Source organism: Morone saxatilis, unplaced genomic scaffold (genome assembly GCF_004916995.1).
Source record: "Morone saxatilis isolate NCDOM2014 unplaced genomic scaffold, NCSU_SB_2.0 Contig18, whole genome shotgun sequence".
NCBI classification, from domain to species: domain Eukaryota; kingdom Metazoa; phylum Chordata; class Actinopteri; family Moronidae; genus Morone; species Morone saxatilis.
Window position 1 is genome coordinate 11,747,999 of NW_023339740.1, and position 19,479 is coordinate 11,767,477.

General features: G+C 42.8%; 1 protein-coding gene across 2 annotated transcripts in view; it reads left to right on the forward strand.

Annotated features, from left to right (window-relative positions):
- rassf5 (Ras association domain family member 5) overlaps positions 1–15,712 on the forward strand; it is a 23,639-nt gene extending 7,927 nt beyond the window's left edge. The window contains exons 2-6 of one of the 2 annotated variants that reach the window (XM_035662714.1): positions 5,914–6,041; positions 14,020–14,133; positions 14,721–15,018; positions 15,124–15,239; positions 15,447–15,712. In XM_035662714.1, coding sequence (XP_035518607.1) covers positions 5,914–6,041; positions 14,020–14,133; positions 14,721–15,018; positions 15,124–15,239; positions 15,447–15,590 — 800 coding nt within the window. In that variant the 3' untranslated portion in view covers positions 15,591–15,712. Of the gene's footprint in view, positions 1–5,913; positions 6,042–8,565; positions 9,663–14,019; positions 14,134–14,720; positions 15,019–15,123; positions 15,240–15,446 lie in introns of those variants that run through there. The other variant, XM_035662715.1, reaches the window with a different exon arrangement.
- The last annotated feature ends 3,767 nt before the right edge of the window (positions 15,713–19,479 follow it).

Genomic DNA, 19,479 nt, shown 5'->3' on the forward strand with positions numbered 1-19,479 from the left:
CTGTGAACACAGTTGTATAATGTCTGCTGTGGCCCTGGTGGAGATTATCTTCACGTAAGCTTGGAAACTAAAACCTTGGGCTATGGAGTTGTAAAGTATGGAAAAATGTGGACATTTATCACGCATGGAGGGTCAAATGAAATTATTCTATCGAAATGCATTGTGGGAAATGTTGGATCCATTGTTTTTAGGCGCTTGACTCATACTAATTATGAGTAAATGTAACTAATTCTTAACTCAACATCTACTTATTTGGTCTCGGCAACATCTTATCGTCTTCATCAGCTGATGGAGCTCAGTTGTCATGGAGATGGTTCAGTTGTCATGTGACCTAAGTATGAAACTAAGTATGAAGTATCTTAATGACATCTGAGCAAATTCCATCTGCTGATGAGGGCCACAAGATGAGCCTGAAAGCTCTGGAAGAAATCTACTAAGTGGGCCTTGATTAAAGAGGTTTGTCAAATGAATGTATTGGCTATTTTGTGGGATTTTTTTCCCACATTTGCTATATTAATATATCATTATATTCATATCTGAAATGATTTCAGTCTCAGTCATTAATAGAGCATTTAACTCAAATCATGACATAAAATCAAATCAGTCAAATCAAGCTCAGTAATGATGTGATGTTCAGCCATATACATGTTCTCATTAAGCACTCAGCATCCATTAGCAGCTGATGCTGGTGGGAATAAGCCTTTAAAAAACAAAAAAGCCTGGTTCTTCTCTTGTTTGTTTGATTAATTCGTGGAGCATCTGTAGCTTGACAGATGGAGGAACAGAGATAGAGATGCTGCAGTGATGGAGATAAAGAATGTCAGTATCAAATATGAAATTAGTTTGCACACAAACACACACAGATGTCAAGATGAACCGGGGCAGGATTTATTTACGTTAGGAGAGATTTGCGTGGTCATGTCTGCTAGGCCAATGTATGAAGTGTGTATCCTGGAAGCTTGCTATGTTAGAGTGAGAATGTGGGAGAACAAAAGCGTGACATTTTGGTTTATAATGATGGAATGAGGGATGAAAAACAAGATGAGTGGCATGATGTGTGTGTGAGTTGCACAGCAGGAGAACATGGATAATTGCTCCAAATGAGCTGTGATGAGATCAGACTGGCTAAAGCCCTCCAAAGACCCCAAAGCTGCTCTTAATTCCTTTGTAAGACCTACAGAGCTCCCTTTAGGTTCATTAGTGACTGTGTTAATATCCTTGCCCCTACCTTATAGTTACCTTACCCCTATTCATCCCTTACCTCTTCACCCAGACAAGGAGTAAATACAATATGTCCCTCCCAGTGTCTCTATCTGGTGCCATACAGACATCCTCCACGACCTGCTAATCTGTGTCTTTACCCTCCCCTGTCTATCCCACACCCGCTGTCTCACAAAAAAAACAACCACCCACATCCCTTAAGTTACAGGAGATGATGCAGAAACTGTGACAGTTTTCTGGCTCCTCGGGCTTTGAAGAATGATGGGAGTGGAAAGAAAACAAAATACAGATATAAGGAGTTAGAAAAGAGAAACACGGACGTGGAAATCTTTCACTCAGCCCCCTTTAACACAATCTGAATGTCCTCTTTTCAGAACAGACTTTTGGCCATTTAACACGCTGCAATCAAAGCCCCTCCTTTCCTGTCTTCCCTCTTCCAGAGGGTGTTATCGACCCAAGTGCAGCAGTTAACACATCCACCACATATAGATCCTCATATACTCTACATCCGAGCTCCCTCATCTCTTTCCACCGCGCTGATGTTTTTTAGTGCAGTCTCTTTCTCCATCTCTATCTATCTGCATCATCGTCTCGTTCTGTCTGGAGGCAGTGTCAGTTTAAAAGCAGTCAGACTGGAATGATGGGATGAGAGACAAGGGGGGGGGGGGGTGTATGTGCACGCATCTCCTGCTGTGGAGGAGCAACTGAGGCCAGTCTACCATGGCGACACATAACACCGCAGCCCTTCCCCTTGTTGAGACAACACACACAGACTCTAGACTCTGTGGCTCTATGCAGGAGGAAAAGATGCTGATGAGTGTTTATGGCTCAACTTCATTACAGTCATCTCTCAATGTTCTGTCCCCGCATGCAGGTGTGCGTTTATGTTTGTTATCAAAGTGTCAAAATGTTGTAATCGCTTTATTTAACCAGAAAATGCCTCACAGACATTTAATATCTTTTACGGGATGTTGAAGGAAAAGAAAAGACAGCAGAAGCACATAAATACACACAGTTACAAAAGATAGAATTCACATTTATGATAAAATATGAAGAGATCAGATCAGAAAGAAAATTAATGCATTTCAGATCTTCTATTGCAAAAAAAAGAAAAGAAAACCAAAACCACAATAAATATTCTAAAATGCCCAAAAATGTAAAGTGGAATAATAAATATAATACAGTTTAATCTGTTGAAAGGGATAAAAGAAACAAACGAATCATAGCTCTGCAGTTACTGGACAAAGTATCTTAAAAGACCTGTCAAATGAAAAGCTCTATGAGCAATGACAGCTAGATTAGCTCGCCTTCAAATCATAAATACTTTTGAAGACTCCAAAGAGACAAGTTCTGAAGCACTTTCCAGTCAAAGGGAGCAGAATACACGAAGGCTCTGCCCCTTGTTCAGTACGGACTTTAAGGATAGAAAGCAAGTATGGGGATTTAAATGTAGTTTCCCAGCTGAATTGGGGTGATAAATGTCGAAGTTAAAAGGCACAAAAAAGGTCTACCAGGAAATCAATCTAACAACACCTTGTTGTCAGATTCTGCAAGTGGACCTGAACACAACTTCTCCTAAAAAATTCCACAGAGGGGAATCAGCCTCGCTGTCTTTTAGTTAAAGCAGCTTCCTCATTTGATGGTCTGCGCAGTAATGTACTTTCCACCGAAGAGCAAAAGGGAAACCCCTGCGAGTCCTGACATGCATCCCAGGGGGGGAGTTTTGTCTCAAGCATTCAAACCACACCAAAAAAATTCTCACACAAAAATAGTACACTTATACACTTTTGCTGACTTCCCCCTTTCTCTTGCTATCTCTTTCATTCTTCTCCTTCTCGAGTCTCTGTGATTGTGCCTGTGTCAGCACGCCTGCATAACCTTCAGAGTCCTTCTGGGTTACTGGATCACTGCAGCAGTCTCTCCACCTGCTTATTAGCACTCACATATGCGTGGTACAGCATCCCAAGCTGGTACACCTAATACTAGGCCTGCACACACATCTGTACCTGCACGAAAGCAGACACACACCTAGTATGCATATATACAGAAGAAATATGAAGAAGAAAAAGTCTGAATCATTTGAGTTTCACACCTAGGGGCCTTGAATCCAATGAAAGCAGAACACCTTTACTCTAAGACCTATTTTAAATGAAACCTAATCCTATAACTTCATTTAACCTAAGTTCAAACCCAGGGGTTTGTTTAAGGTGTAAAACAAGGTGTAAAACTTCAACATATTTTCACAAGGATGTCAGCAAAATACACACTGCCCAGCACATTTTTCTTTATTAATGCGTGTCTGGCAGTTTAGAGTCAGGCAGCACTTGGTCCTAAATGCCGATTTCCTCGTGTGTATATACAGTAATATGTATGTGTGTGAGGGAGAGTCAGTCTTATCAGTGTGGGAAAGATCTGGATCCTGGGTTGGACTGCTGTGACTTGCTGACAGTGGTGTATCTTACTGTAGGTGTGAAACAAGGAAAAGTTTCAATCTCTGAGCGTTCCTCCCATTTTCCTTGCAGTTTGCTCAGCAGTAATTCCTGCCTTCTAAATCAGTTATCAGGAGAAAGGACATGGGCAGGGTCTTCCCTAAGTAACCACCACCTAACACAAACACTATTTTCTGTCTTGAGAATGAGAGCAAAGGAAGTTTAAAGGTGCCCTGTGACGTTTTTGACCACTAGTAGTGCTATGGAGCAATGTTTTTAAGGCTCCATTTTCCTCCATCATGATACAACACAAAGCATTTTGGTGAGAAACACTGAATCTGTATCTTTGTTTCTTTACAAAGAACCTCCACGGGGCATCGTTTAGGTAAAAGTTTGATATTTTCTCTAATCCAGAAGGAAGGAGGGTGGATGGAGTAAATGAAGGGACAGGAAAGGAGTTTCTCTCTTCCCTTCCCCCGTGTGCTTCCTTTCTTTCTGTCTTTCTGCAATGACCTCTAAGTGGTCATGAGCAGAGTTTCCCATATCTGAACTCTGCTCTTTCCTCAACACATCCCTCCTGTCAGCGAGGTATTGCAGCCCTTCCCTGTCACTCTCCGTCTCTCTGCCAACCTATCTCTGTCGCACCTACTTACATCTATCTCCCTCCCTCAATTCAGTGACCTCTAAACTGTCAAAGTATCCTTTATCTGAACTTTCCTCTTTGCTGGACATATCCCTCCTGTCAGTAGGCCGTGTCCTGCTTCCCTTTACTCCCTCCTCTTTGTCTTTGCTTCAATAATCAGGCCTACTATTTTCCAATGCCAGTGCAGAATGCATGGAGCATTTCATTGCCAAATGAACTATTGTGAAAATGCCTGCAATTCCAGGTTAAGTAAAACTCACTGGTGATTTATCTGGGCTTTATAGCTAATTATTGCAGTGACCTTATGTAAGTAGAGCGCTTATCTTTCTACAGTGGTCATCAAGAAGCTTGTTGCCACGGTTACGGTGCTGATGCTGAGTGCGAGCGGTGTCCCTCTGTTAGCAGGATACAGACAGAGCCACTAATATCACTTGACAGAAAACCAGCCAGGCTTAGCTTAGTTCACTAACTCAGCACTGACTGCAGCAACAAAGAGGTGTACCAGAAAACAACGCAAATAATCAACTATTAGCTTCTGAACAGAATGTTCTTGAAATCTTTTTTTTTTATCCAGCCTGGCTGATTGCGTGTAGCCTACTGTAAAGTGTTTTTATTTAAGAAGCTTTCCTGCTTGGGGACCTTAAAAAGGATCTGACTCAGAGTTTCCCCCAAACTGCAGTCTTCTCTTTGCCCGTGCGGTTTTTAAAATCTCTCTTTTCTTTAGCATGGATCATCTCACCAACAGAGGAGAAGTTAGATGTGTGGCTATGCGTCTCAGTGGAAAAGCCTCTGGCCACAATAAAGTCAGTAAGGCATAAACAAACCGAGGCTGTCATATGTGGGACCAACGAAAAATCAAAGAACAGTGGACTATTTTGGGACGTTTTGGGGGAAGTACCTAAATCTATTCTTTTCTAGCATAGCAGTAAGATGTGAGTTGACCATACCAGGGCTGCTGTACTGGTGTAAAAGGAGCGTGTCCATCTATTGTTACGATAAAGGTTGTGTGTATCACATTATGTATTTATTCCCTTTATGATCTATGCTTGACCATGTACAACATGTCCATTATAGATTGTGTAATGAGTCTGCACAGGAAGATATCGTTTTTGACAGTTGTACTTAGCGAAGTATTTCCAGCCATCTGATGGGTAAATGAGATGTACAGGAGTGGATCTCAGAGGTGTAATTGGTAGGTTAATTGCTGGGATAATTTGTGTTTATGTCATAACAATAAGTGGATAAGTGTATCTTGTGTGTGCTATTGTTCAATCTAAGTCACTCTACACATAAATAAATATTGGCAGGTATGTTTTGTTAATGAGCACTCGCACTGCAGCCCCAGTACCTTGTAGGTGTGTGTCTGACATTAGCCACTAGATGGAGCTATTTCTCTGCGTAAAGGGAGTATTTGCATGATTATGCATGTTTGATTAAATCAGAATAAGGCTGTCTTCTTCACTCACTCACTTACAGGTGACTAATCAGCATTACACTCTCTGACATGAATATAGTTCACAGATTCATCAATGTCTGACGGCATTTTATTCACTGCTTTTCAGACATTGGTTCTGTCCTTTGTGCTTTTATCTCTGATTGGTGTCTTTGTCTTTTCATCAGACTGCAACTACACCTGTCACCTGGAGTGTGAGAACGAGGTCCAGCTGGACTGCAACCAGAGGGACAGAAGGCCTGAAGAAACTCCATCTCCCAGAAGCTGCTGCTCCTCCACAGCCCCTCAACATAAGGTCAGGCATTTCAAACACGAAACCAAAAATATTATTTGGTAGAATAAAGCGTAAAGAAAAGGCTGTGGAGAACTATTTGTGGCTTTTTAGGGGCACTGCTGAAGAACAAACATATTCATCTAACACTGAGTGTGTTGAACTCTTGTATGAATGTTATTTTGCAGAGGTGTACGTGAGTCACTATTGGGTAATGGCAGGGTTCATTTTGCAGCATCTCTCCAGGCCTACACTTTTACATAACCATCCTCCGCTTTCACAACATACTGTCTCTCCTCCTCCTCCTCCTCCTCCTCGGTTGTCTACTTATGAATTTATTTATATATGCGCTCATTTGCTTTTTTTGGTCACAGAATGTTCCCAGGACAGAATATGCTACGTCACCTAAGCATCTAATGTGCCTCCCTCTCTCCTGCCTGCTCTGTTGTTCTCTTGTCATCTCTCCCCTGTAGTATGGGTTTGATTCATTCAATCAGTGGTGGATCCTGATGTCCTCACTTCCTCAGCTTCTCTTATGTGAATGCTAACTAATTAGGTTAATCGCTGTTCTCTGTAGGGACCTCCATTGCTCACTATGCTAGTGGAATGTGTTTAGTTTTCCATTATTGCAATATTATGCATCAAGTTAAACTCAAAATCCATCATTTTTCATACTCTCACACTATACGAGCCACAGGCTATCTAGTAATACAGTAATTATGTAAAATGAATCCTCAAAATAGTGCTTTACCCATTCTTTGTGTGTGTGTGTACAGGAATCTGAGAGAGTGTGAATCTGCATGCTGCTCTTGGCATCCTAGCATCAGTCACCCACGCAATGTGGTCCACACACACACACACAAACACTCACATACATATCATGCACGAGAGAAAGCTGGATAACCCCACAGGCCTGCAGTAGAATGTTGGCAGCTATTCTCTGCCCGGGGAGCAGATAACACAAAATTAGACCCCTGGTAGTGTGCCAGGTAGTACTCCGCTTCTAGAGAGCGCGAACAAATAACCACAATCATACCCCACTGAAACATGTTGATGGGAATTGGAGCGAGTGAGCGAGGGAAGGGAATGAATCGAGTACATTTTACCAAATGTCAAGAGGCAACTGCTCAAACTACAGTTTAGGCTGCTGATCAAAACACATTCTAATTTCTTTCACTGGTCCACATCTACTGGAACAAAATAATGGCATATTATTTTTTTAGAGTAATTTTTAGCTTAATGACTGCTACTTCATCTTTCTGAGTTTAATGATTGTGTAGTTCAAGATAATGAGCTGAAAGTCAGGATTAAGTGAGCGTTGATGATGTCTTGTCTTAGAGGCATGTGAACTCTGTGACTTTGGCTTGCCTCTCTCCACACTCTGTTTTTTTGTTCATAAGAGTACACTAGTCCCGCAGACAAGAGGAAATATGACAGTTCATTTCCTGCAGTCCCTTTTCTCCCCTTTTGCTCTGTTTTGTAGCTACAGCTCTGTGTGTGTGTGTGTTTGTGTGTGTGTGTGTGGGCTTATGTTTTCTTCCCCTCTCTCTTTTGTGTGTGCATCAGCAGAAATTGATTCCCTTTTACCCCCAATAAGCACATTCATGCAGCACATTGACCAGGCTTCATCGACTCAAAGCCAGTAGTAGAGTGTCGTTCAGTATGTGTGTGTGTGTGTGTGTATTCAGCATCCCACCCCCTGCACGATGCCTTTCTCCCTTAGTGATTACACTGATGGAAGCGAGGAGCAGAGCTGCAGGTAATCAGTCTTCGTCTGACTTTAACCTGACAGAAAGACACCCGATGAAAGGGAGACGCACTGTCCCTGCATGCTGCAGCCCTCCAGTAGCATATAGGTTTACCTATAATCATGTCTGAGTACATATTGAAATCATATTACACACACAGAAACGGCAGGTGGAGACAGACGCACATAAGCACCATCAACCTCAACAGTGACGGGGGCAGTAGCCGCTTTTTTGACGAGGGTCAGAGGGCAGATTGTAGGAGCAGTATAAGGTTAGAGGTCACTGTAATCTCTATCCTGAGGGCAATTGTTAATTATTTTCTTAATCTCACTTTAAGCGCTGAGAGTGAGACCTCTCCTCCACCAACAAATTAGCTGTGGTAGTGCAGCTCTGGAGGGTTTTTATTTTCTGGGCTGTATTTATCTCTGATTGCTTTGGGTGGGGAAACATTAGCTCTAATTATGGCATTGGCCCTACATGAAAGCCGCATGTTTACAGTGGTTGTGATGGCTACCGGTGAACCGTTGCATCCTGCAGCAGAATCTCACGAGAGGAGCAGCCATCTTCCCCCGGCCTCTCTGTTGCTTCCTGTCACTGCTGCTCTGACGTATGTAAAACAGTAGCTGTGAGGCTTCATATCTCTCACTCATCAGCGTTTCTCTTTCTACTTACCCATGCCTCTCTGTCTCTGTCTCTCTCTCTCTGTCTCTCTCTCTCTCTCTGTAAGAGGAAGTGGCCATGCTCTGCAGGGTGCAGTCGCTTGCAGGAAGAGAGAGAGAGAGAGTGGAGGGAGAAGGGGGAGGGTGCTTGCAGTCTGATAACACACTCAACCACAGATGGTTGAGCAAGGCTGCAAGAGAGTGAGGGAGCAAAAGCGGGTGCAGAGACAGACAGAAAGAGAGAGACAGGAGAAGAGAGGGAGGGAGAGTATAAGAAAGAGTGTGGGAGGCATCCGTCTCTCTGGCAGTATTGCCAAAGCAACGGAGAGAAGAGGAGAGAGGAGATAGTACAGGGTCTATGAACGCCAAGAAATCTTCTGCCTGCTGTTTACTTTGGACTCCGGGGACGGATGGATGCTCACGCTCATAACATGCCGGCATAATTGAGCTGCTGCTGCAACTGGGAAGAGCTGAACTGTTCTTCGTTTTTTGACTTCACAGAGGCACAGAGCAGGAAGAAAGCAGGATGTGGTATTGCATGCGTGCCATATATAAGCGTTTGTGTGTATAACAGGGGCTCTCAGGTGAGCAGGGTTAACTTGAAACCAACCTGTAAACTGACTCCATGACACCATTGTTTGCCGATGCGTGTGTGCGAGGCAGTCACATGCTGTGTATGAGCGTGCACATGTGTGTATGTTAAGCTGCAAATGACCAGGTGAATATACTGTCTGGTGTGTGCGTGTTTGTGACACCGGCGTCAGAGCATACACATAGGAGGAAGTGACACGTCTGTGCTCGCTCTCGGATTTCCTGGTCCCCTCTCCGGTGGCACGCAAAGTGTTGAATCCTCGCCCAGTTCACCTGTCTCGCCCTCACAGGTGGGACCTTAACTCTCCGGATGCGCGAGCAGAGGAGCGCTGACTTTTTCTGGATGAGTAAAGGACAGTTAGATGCACGCAGACTCTGATTGTGGCCGAGTGTCACATCGGCCCTGCCTTTTTGGAAAATAAACCAGCACTTCCTCAAGCCAGCGTCATCGTGCTGCTCCGGTGCTGCACTTGTACCGGTGGCCATCTCTGGACCTCTCCATGACTGTCAACACAGTGCCGACCCCCTCCATGACCAGCAGTAACAGCATGAGCAGCGGGTACTGCAGCCTGGATGATGAGAGCGAAGACTTCAGTTTCTTCACAGCCAAGACCTCGTTCTTCGGCAAGCCCAAGCATGCAGCTAAGGTACAGATACTCTGATAGATGAAAGCTCAAGAGTAAGACACATTCTGATGGGTCAGATTGTCGGTGTTTCAGTTGGGCTGGGAAACAAACTGCCATTTATGAGAAACATGCCGTCTAAAAGCAGAAGTGTGGAGAGGAAGTGGTGGTGTTTGTGCATGCTTAAGTAGGCCTCTAGGTGTGTGACTATGTGAGAGTGTGGGAAGGGGTTGCTGTCATACATCTGTTGTGTCACATTGATCTCTGGCCTGTCAAACCTTGTTCATCAGCCTTGATGCCTTTTGGCAGCTCATTTATCGTGTGAGTGGCTAGCACAGAATTAGCATCATTGTCTGAAAACACTGTTTGGAGAGTGAAGGCTTACTGCTGTGTGGTTTCATCTCAACAGAAATAATGTGTTTGCTGTGTTTTAGCAGAGTTAATGATGTTAACCTACAGATGCCATAGAGCCTTCCTCTCTACACTGCGTGGGAGAGGTTTCTTTAGAAACAAAGCTCATACTTCTTCACTAGAACGAGTGTGTGTGTGGGTGTCTGTGTGTGAACGGCAACTACTTAACTGTAGCAAACCATTTTCCTCGTTACCATAGCAACTCATGCTTCTGTTGGCACTGTACACACTTCCTGAGATTTGGTTTCAGTCTACTGTACATTGGATTACTTCACGTAAAATTGTGTCATATGCTATCGCCGCAGTATATACAGTATTACTTGCGCTGCCCGGGTGCTAGGTGCATCTTCTTTGTGGGGGATTTTCCCATGATGCATAGTAGGTGAGGTGAGTGAGTGATTTCATATAGCAGAAGAGGGAGACGCGGAGTGTGACAGATAGAAAAGAAATGTTTTTGGTTGCAGAAGAAGCTTAACTTTCTGAAAGCACACAGACATTCAGGTTCATTTAAGACATGCTCAGCCTTCCTCTTGCTGTCCTTATCCTGGCTGTGCCTTTGGTGTCTGACTTGGAGAAGGTATAATCTCTGAATAATTGACCAGCTGTGTTGTCAGCGTGTGGAGTTAGGGTTGCCGCTGTACCGAGACAGAAGGGTATTGGGGTTAGCTTGTCTGGGCTGGCAGCACAGAAGCTGCCAGCTGATGAGCTGAGTACAGGAGCACAGTCTATAGAACACTGGGTAAAGTGGTTCTACGTATTAGTAATTGAATTGTATCCTCTGGTAGAGCAGTAAAAGTAAAGTGTCCTCTTTTTCCTGTGTTTGAATAGGAAAAGGAGATATGCAAAATGTCTGTGTGGCATCCTGTGAATAGAGATATTATCATGTGGTTAGTATATAAGAAATTAAAATGTGTCACTGTCTTCTTCACTGGGAGATACTTACATTCATCCATACAGCGGAAGAGTTCAGATCCTCTTTTCTTTATGAATTATTTCCAGAGCCGAGCCTTTTGCTCCAGATTAGCCAACCAGCTTTAATGTGTTTTGTGTGTGTGTGTGTGTGTGTGTGTGTGTGTGTGCTGTGTGTGTTTTGTGTGTGTGTGTGTACTGCTGGCAGTGCTGGTACACAGCGGTCTCTGAGCTGTGAAATAGAATCAGCGTGTGTGTTCTTGATTGTGCTTCTCCTCCTCGACACTTGACCCGGTAAAGGCGTTGTGCTAACACATGCTGTTATCAATATGTGTATGTGGATATGTATGTGTGTGTGCTGTGCATGTTCATGTGTTATTGTTGGAAAATGGCCATATTTTTTGCTCTCTACTAGTTGAGTATTGTTAGTTTGGCTCTGACAGCATGTCCTCAATCTTAGCCAGTTGTAATCGATCCTAGAGGCTACTGTTACCTGAAGATCATGATGTCAATCGCACACACACACACACACTTGCAGGTTTGACAGACAAAGTCAAGGTTAAGTTCAAGTTAATGATAAGGTGGCCAGGTTATACACAGACTGGTTGGCACATGGTTTAATACTGAGTATTTTGCAGCAGTCAGGTGACCTCTCTTGTCTGATCTCATCAGAGTGAGAGCATCAACACTTACTCATGTCACCCTGAGGCATTGTGTGTGTATCTGCATGGTGTGTTGTACATATGTGTGACCCTTATGTAATTGTCCTAGATATGTTACACACTTAAGCTGCTTTACATCTATCTGAATCACATCATTAAACTGGATTAAATGGCCTGGACCTGTCACCTGTGATATTGTTATTATCCAGACAGTGACAAATCAGTTACAGTTATTACCAGAGGCTGGTGTTTTCTGGGTAATATTAATCTGTATATTTTTGGTCACCTGTGTCACTGTGCATGCTGAGTCAAAATGAGAATTTATTAGCAAAACCTGATAGTTTGGTGTATCAGATTGGACCAGTTTAGACATAATATTAAAACATCAATCAGACAACGCGTTATGTTTCTACAAGTGAACTTGATGAACCTTGCTGCGAGTCAAGAGTCAGTTATGTTTATTATGTTAATAAATGTGTCGGCAATAAAGTAAAAACATAAGATCAGTGTTATTACCCTGCATCATTTAGTATCATTGTATAGTAACCAGTTAAACTAGGGCTCTGGAACCAATGATGTACTGTGGGTGACAATGTCTCATATTGTTTATTACTTAACACACTCCTCACAGCAAGTTGACCACGGTGCTAATCTGTCAAAATGTAGGGGGTTTTCCTGTAACAACAGTGCAGACTGTGCAAGCCTTTTCAGGGTTCACATGTCTCTGTTTCTGTGTCTTGTCGGCCATTGGCTCCTTCATGACCTGGTCCAAGTGTCCCAGGACTCTGTGGAACTCTCAGGGGCGGAAACTGCTCTATTGTCCCGCTCGATTGTCCCTTGACCACTCTCACTGGTATGCAGAAAGGGAGGGCAGGGCACTGGCTCTGATACATTTAGAAACTTGCATACAAACGCAGGAATTCCTGCAAGGTTCTTTTCACTGGGAGGAATTTTAGATACACGTCAACTCCTCCGTATGCCTCAGATTCTTTTCTTAACTCTGGATTTTGCAGTATACGCTTTCATCTCATTTAGCCACCATTTTTATTAAAAGTACGAATTGTTATTATGTTCTTATATCAATGAGATTATCACACTTAGTGACTCTATGAGTCTGTAGAGATACACAGCCAGGACTGTGAACTCTTAATATTAAATGTGTTTGTGCCCTAATTAAGAGGGATTTGAATGATTGAATTCATGATATGCACCAACAATAATAGCATCAGCCGCTGTCACTGCTGTTTCACAGCAACATGGACATTTACCGTGATATTAGGACCATAACTGCACAGAGGAGTGGCTGATGATAAGTGTGGAAGAGATAAAGGCAGCCACACAGAGTTCAGTCCCACCATCCTTCTCCTTGAAATTTTAAATGTTACAATGTTATCCCCTCTTTTTGCTGAACACTTGCAGTGCTGTGTGTGTCTGTGTGTGTTGTTTATTACCACAAGGTGCTTCAGTTTGCACATGCACTTGCATCAGTGAAATAGTGACTTCATCACACAACCCGAGGACTCCCCTACAGAAATGATTCCTGCCTTATCATTCTCTCACATACACACACACACACACACACACACACACACACACTCTGCCCCAGAAAATACAAACAAACAACAGAAGGAAAAAAAATGCTATTGTGAGATAGAGGATGCATCCCACTGTACTATAAATAACCCAGTCAAACTCTGTGTTGCTAAGGCTGGCTCAGCAGCCGCCCTTTCATCATTCCTTACCATTTACTCGCCTCTTCCACTGCCTCCCCCTCTTGGCGTCCCTCTCCTCCTCCTTTCATTGCTTCTTCCCCCTCTCTCTGTCACTCCTAGTCACAGAGAGAAATGAGTAAAAGTGAAAGGGAGGCAGCGCTGTCAATATTGTCGTGCTGTGATTCTGAATGTGTGATTTGCTCCATTCACAACATTTCCTGTCCACATGTAGAGCTGCAGAGTTGTGTAAGCACGCTGTGAAAGAAGAGATAGTGTAGTGCCTGTAAAAATCCCCATCGTCCTCAGTCAGAGCAGCAGCTTTTCTTCCTGAGGTTGACAAAGATGGAGGATTTGGAGAGGGAGGTGTTGTCCCAAGTAGTTGATATTGATAGGGAGACCACAGAGTGCAGGGACTGGCCTACGTGCTCTTTAATCTTGTTTTCAACCCAATATGACACCTGGTAGGTCTTCTAATCAGTCGGCCCACTTTTCTTTAAAGGGTGAATGGGTTTCTCTTGATTCTGCTCTCTAGTCATTAACTTGAGCAAAGCAACATAGTTTGGTTTTTACAGGACTTGGTGGAAGCAGCACCATCTGCTGGTTTAAATAAAACACAGACACTACCAGTGCATACTATATACAATACTATATTTTAATACTGACACCCCTTTTCTTTCTGTTTTACAGCAGAATGAAGCAAAGGAGGAAGAGGAGAGAGGAACAAAGGACCTGTCAGAGGACGAAGTGCGGACAAGGATAGAAGAGTATAACACTCAAATCTCTGAAAATGGCATGAAACTGGTGAGTTCTGAACACTTGTTGTAGCTGGTGAGTGTACTACTGTATAATGTCAAACTAATAATGAAACAAAGAACCTTCTTACTTTCTAATTTGATGAAGAGAAACAGTAAATTGAGCCTGGACATAACGTAGCACGCGACTATACTAAAGTAGGAACAAAAGTAGGATATCAGTAGGAAAGAGATGAGAGGAGCGTGGAGTTGATTTACCACACTAAATAATGTACAGGCAAGTGACAATTAAATATGCATGACTACATCAGAATAAAATAACTGATATACATATATAAAAAATATAGCAGCAGGTTAGCTTAGCTTAGCGTAAAGACCGTAAACTGGGGGAAACAGCCAGCTGGGCTCTGTCCGAAGGTAACAAAATCCCCCTAAACTTCATTAATTAACATCATATATCTTGTTTGTTTATTTTGTACAAAAACCGAAGTGAAGTGATTTTGTGGTTATTCGAGGGGGTTATGTGCCAGAATAGTTCTTCTTCAGTCCTGCTATAGTGCACATACTGGATCAACACTGAAATGTGCCTCCACCCGCTCACCGTCCCCCTCCTTCTCCTCTCTCTGTGTGTTCTAGGCTTCAGACGGATCCTACACAGGCTTCATTAAGGTCCACCTGAGGCTCAGTCGACCAGTCACAGTCCCCGATGTGAAGGCGAACAATCAAGCACCGTCAGAGTGCCAGGAAGGCAAGGACTGTGGGCAGAGTGAAAAGAGAACATCCTTCTACCTACCATGCGATTGTGTGAAGCAGCTCCACATAAGCTCTCTGACCACCACCAGAGAGGTCATCCAGGCCTTGCTGAAGAAATTCATGGTGTTGGACAATCCCCGCAAGTTTGCACTGTACAGGCAGACGCACCGCGACGGGCAGGGTGAGAAAAAGACACCTAGTTATTAGCTCATTAGCAGAAAACGTACCTAAACAACAGCACTAAATTGTCATTTTGTGCTTCTTTTTTTTTTTTTACCTCCTCCAGATTTGTTCCAGAAGCTTCCTCTATGTGAGCGTCCTCTTCTTCTGAGGTTGATAGCTGGGCCTGACCCAGAGCAACTCAGCTTTGTCCTTAAGGAAAATGAGACTGGAGAGGTGGAGGTGAGGAAACACACACACTTACACATACATATAAACACACACTTATATCTGTGGTATATCATTTTCTCACAGTTAATTTTTCTACATTCTCTATCTGGCATGAAATGGGAGTTGTGTTGTACATGCTGCTAAGGCAATATTCAGCAGTAGCAAAAAGTAACTTTTCGCAGTGGTATAACAATCTGTTTTTCACTGTTCCTCTGGCAGTGGCATGCATTCTCTGTCCCTGAGCTACAAAACTTCCTGGTAATCCTGGAGAAGGAGGAGTCGGAGCGTGTGCGGGCAGTGGAGCAAAAATATGCTCTGTACCGACAGAGACTACAACGGGCCCTTAAACAACATGACCCCTAACACCTTACCTGTTACCTAATGACCAGCCCAGGGAGAGACTGACCCATTGACCCCTAAAGACCCCGTGACCTAGACATACAGTACATCCACACACAGATGCATACCCTTTCTCAGGACGCATACGACCCAATCCATACGTCTACTCGTTGAGGACGGAATCAGGGGTTGAAAGCGACACGAAAGGCTACAGTGTGTGTGGTCTGCTAGCCGATTGGACAAGTGGTGTTTTCATTGCCAAGGACAAGGATCAGAAACTCCAACAAATCTCGTTTGGGACTGATGTTAACCAATGGTGTTTTTAAAGATTCCTTCTTTTTCTGCTACTGCTGCTGCTGCTACTGCAAGTGTTACTTAATGCATGAGTCTCTCTCAGCTCATCCCCCTGCACATAGAGTTAGAAGTAAAACAGAAGGCATGATTACTTTTTTCAGCATCTCTTTGTGATGGAAGGACAATCATACTGTTCCTTTTTTTTTCTTTCTTGGAATTGATGTATAAGATTATCACCAGATGTTTTATTTTTCTGCTGGAATATAAGATTTGCGAGGGAGGTGTTAAGGATCAAGGTTGGAAGCAGAATGCTGCTTTGGATGCTACAACAAGAAAGAATGGAAAGATAAGAAAGTGAGATCCATTCTCTGATTTTTCTCAGGGAGCACGTGTTGAGCAAAGAGAAAACCTAAAGGAGGAAAGAAACCGAATTCCATACCTTCACAACCCCTATTTTATCCCACTTTGACCAATATCTCTGCCTTCTTTATTTGTTCCAATTATTCTCTTTTTCCTCTTTAATGCCACGTGAAAAGATGTGCGTGAAGGGGCTTCGCTGACAGGAAGTTGAGTCCGACCCAGTTACGAATCTTCTCCTCACAGGTGTTAGCTGTGATTTCATTTCCCCCTCCCTTAATCCTTAACTAACCAACCTTGCATGATCTCTACCTGCAGATGAAGCCTACTGAGCGAGGCAATCCAACATACCTTCACAGATTTTACGCTTTATTGTAAAAGTGATTTTACGCTGTTACGGTATATAGGTTGCATTTGAATGTGAGAGGACTTTTACACCAAAGCTTCTAAAGGACCGATCTATCGAAAGGATTTTAAAGGGATTTGGAAGTTTATCTAACTAAAGGTGGTGTATGTAAAAATGAAACCGGCTTCTGTTTTTGCACATATAGATGCAGATCACTGAATGGCCCACAAATGGCGGGGCATGCATTTCTGCTTCTTTTTTCTTTTATATCCCCCACCTTCCACCCCAAAAAAGAAACAAAAAATATATAGAATTCATGATAATGGCTATGATGTACCAATGATGTGTTTGCAATGCATATGTATTATGTAGACACTGGAAAAAGAGTGACAAGGTTTTAACTTTGTTGTTGTTACAATGAATATTAATATTCTTTTGGTATCATTCCTACTGGTTGGTGTGTGTGTGTGTTTGTGTGTGCTCATCTACGGCACTGAGGACAATGTGAAAATTGTTTTATAGTGAGTGTCTGCGTGTCATGAGCGCTCCCTCATCGGGCCTCACTTATGGAGTATTAAAACATGCATTAAGTGCACATGTATTATAATACATTACAACTGCAAATTTGGTTGTTTTGTAAAAGGTATTTGGCATGCATGTATCATAAAACGATTGCATTTAACCAAAGCATTTACTGTAAACATTTTACACACAGACATCTTTTATTTAATACCATAGAAATACTGATAAATGAGGCCCATTGTCCATAAGCACATGCTTCTCAGTAAACCCAAACCTGTTTCATTTTTTTAACGCCACTCTCCAAAGCCCAAGCTTTTCCTGCTGGCAGTGCCTTTTGTTTCATGTGCACCTGTGTGTGTCTATGTAAGGTGTGTTTCAGCACACACACGCCTAAACGTATGTATGGGTGCTTTTGCATGTGTGCAAATCTGTCTTTCTTGGGTGGTGCATAAATCATTCCCCCCCCCCCTTACCCAGAACGCATAGTCTTTCCAATAAACCCTCTGTGTGTGTGTGTGTGGTGTGTGTTATTTATTTTTTAGTCCACCTCATCCATATGATATTATGTTAAGGATGTTTGAGACTTAATGCTTTTTTGCAATTTGGTTTGTTTTAACTGAAGAAGTGTGTATAAATATAGCAGTAGAACTGTACAGAATATAAACTGAAATAAAAAGGTCAACCCTTTATTGAAATGGTCTCATATCCTCATGTCTCTCTCTTCAACATTGGTTTCACTGAGGGTCATACAGCAGCATAAGACATCACTGAGGTACCTCTTCTGCATTGTAAGTTGTGTCAAACTTAAGTGAGTCTCTCCATCATGAGGCCCAAAATGGTTCCGTGTGTACAACTTTAATCTTAACTTGACCAGAACATCACATAGACATAGGATCCCATAGAGATACCTCTCCGACAAAAGAGAACCTAGTAGCTTTACTTCTCTGTTTGTCAGCAAAAGTTTGATTTACTGGTTTTATTGCTATTACGTTCACGAATGTTGTAGACAGTTAGTTAAAGATTTTATTGCTTGCTGGATTAGATTTATTTACTTATTCATCTAGACGGACAGTTGTGCACTATTTAGAGTTGAAGAATGTTTTGTCCAGACATGCCCAATGTAGAAAGTGCTGAGCTTTGCATGTTTTCTTCACCAGAAGCCTTGAAGCTTGTATTGCTTTCAAATCACCAGCAGGTGGCAATGTGTCATCTAAACTACAAGGTCTATCTTCACTTGGGGTACAAATGCACGTGTGTGATTTTGTTTTCATATGTTTTGATATGCTCCACAGAATTAAAACATTTAGGTTCTCACAGTTTTACACAATACTTTCCCTGATCCTGTCATTTTTAGGCAGATGTTTTCTAAGGGCAATTCAAAGGTGTTAGTCCAATAAACCCACAGGTGTCCGTGTCTGTCACAGGCCCTGAGACCAAATACAGCCAGAACCCCCAACCCCCACAAGGACCTATAGGTAGCTTTGCACCTGGTCCCATCTCTTGCTGTGGTTGTAAATTCACTGGCTGTGATTAGAGCGCCGCTTGGTCCACACACTTACACCTTGAACCCTTTTGAAAGGAAAGTGCAATAAGCAGATCAGTTTATAGGCATTGTCACCCTACTCTCGCTATACACCACCATCTAAGAATAATCAGCATGGCCAAGCTGGCCTTAAGGACTGGCTTCTGCCCAGAGGGCCGTCTGAAACTGTGTCAGTATGCTTATTTATGGCAGCAAATATAGACAGACCCCTCTTCTCACCTCTGAGAAAGAGCTAAGATTAGCATGACCCTCTGCCCAGCATGTATCACTGTCTGAATTTAGCCTGTTCCCCTTCTCATGCCTGCCCGGTCTCACTCCGTCTGTCCTCTGCCCTGCCCCTAACTATATCTAGCCCCGTATAGATCTCCATACCCTCTCCAGTTTCAGTGCACCGTTCAGCTTTCCTCACAGGGTATGCAAAGTGAATGACCAACAGCACCGTGTGGGCCTGAGGATCTCAGTCTTCTTAGCACTTGGACTCAAACTGGTGATTACTTTTTGGGATCAATTTTGTTCATTGTTTATCAATATAGTATTTGGTCTGTGAAAAATAGAGAAAAATGCCCATCACAGTCTCCCAAAAGGCCAAAACTAAGAGAACAAAGCAAACCACCAAACACCTCCAAGAAGTTTCAGAACCAGTGAATGTTGTGTTTTTGTGAATTGGCACTTTTTCACTTAAAAGGACTTAAACACAAAAAACATTTGCATTTGCATAAATAATACCACCTTATAGAGGGTTTATAAGTTGTAACAAATGGCCTTATCACAGGTTAATAAATAATTTACCAATGCTTTACGGACCGGTTGTAAGCCATTAATAGAAACCACTATTTTGACTTAACTTTTTA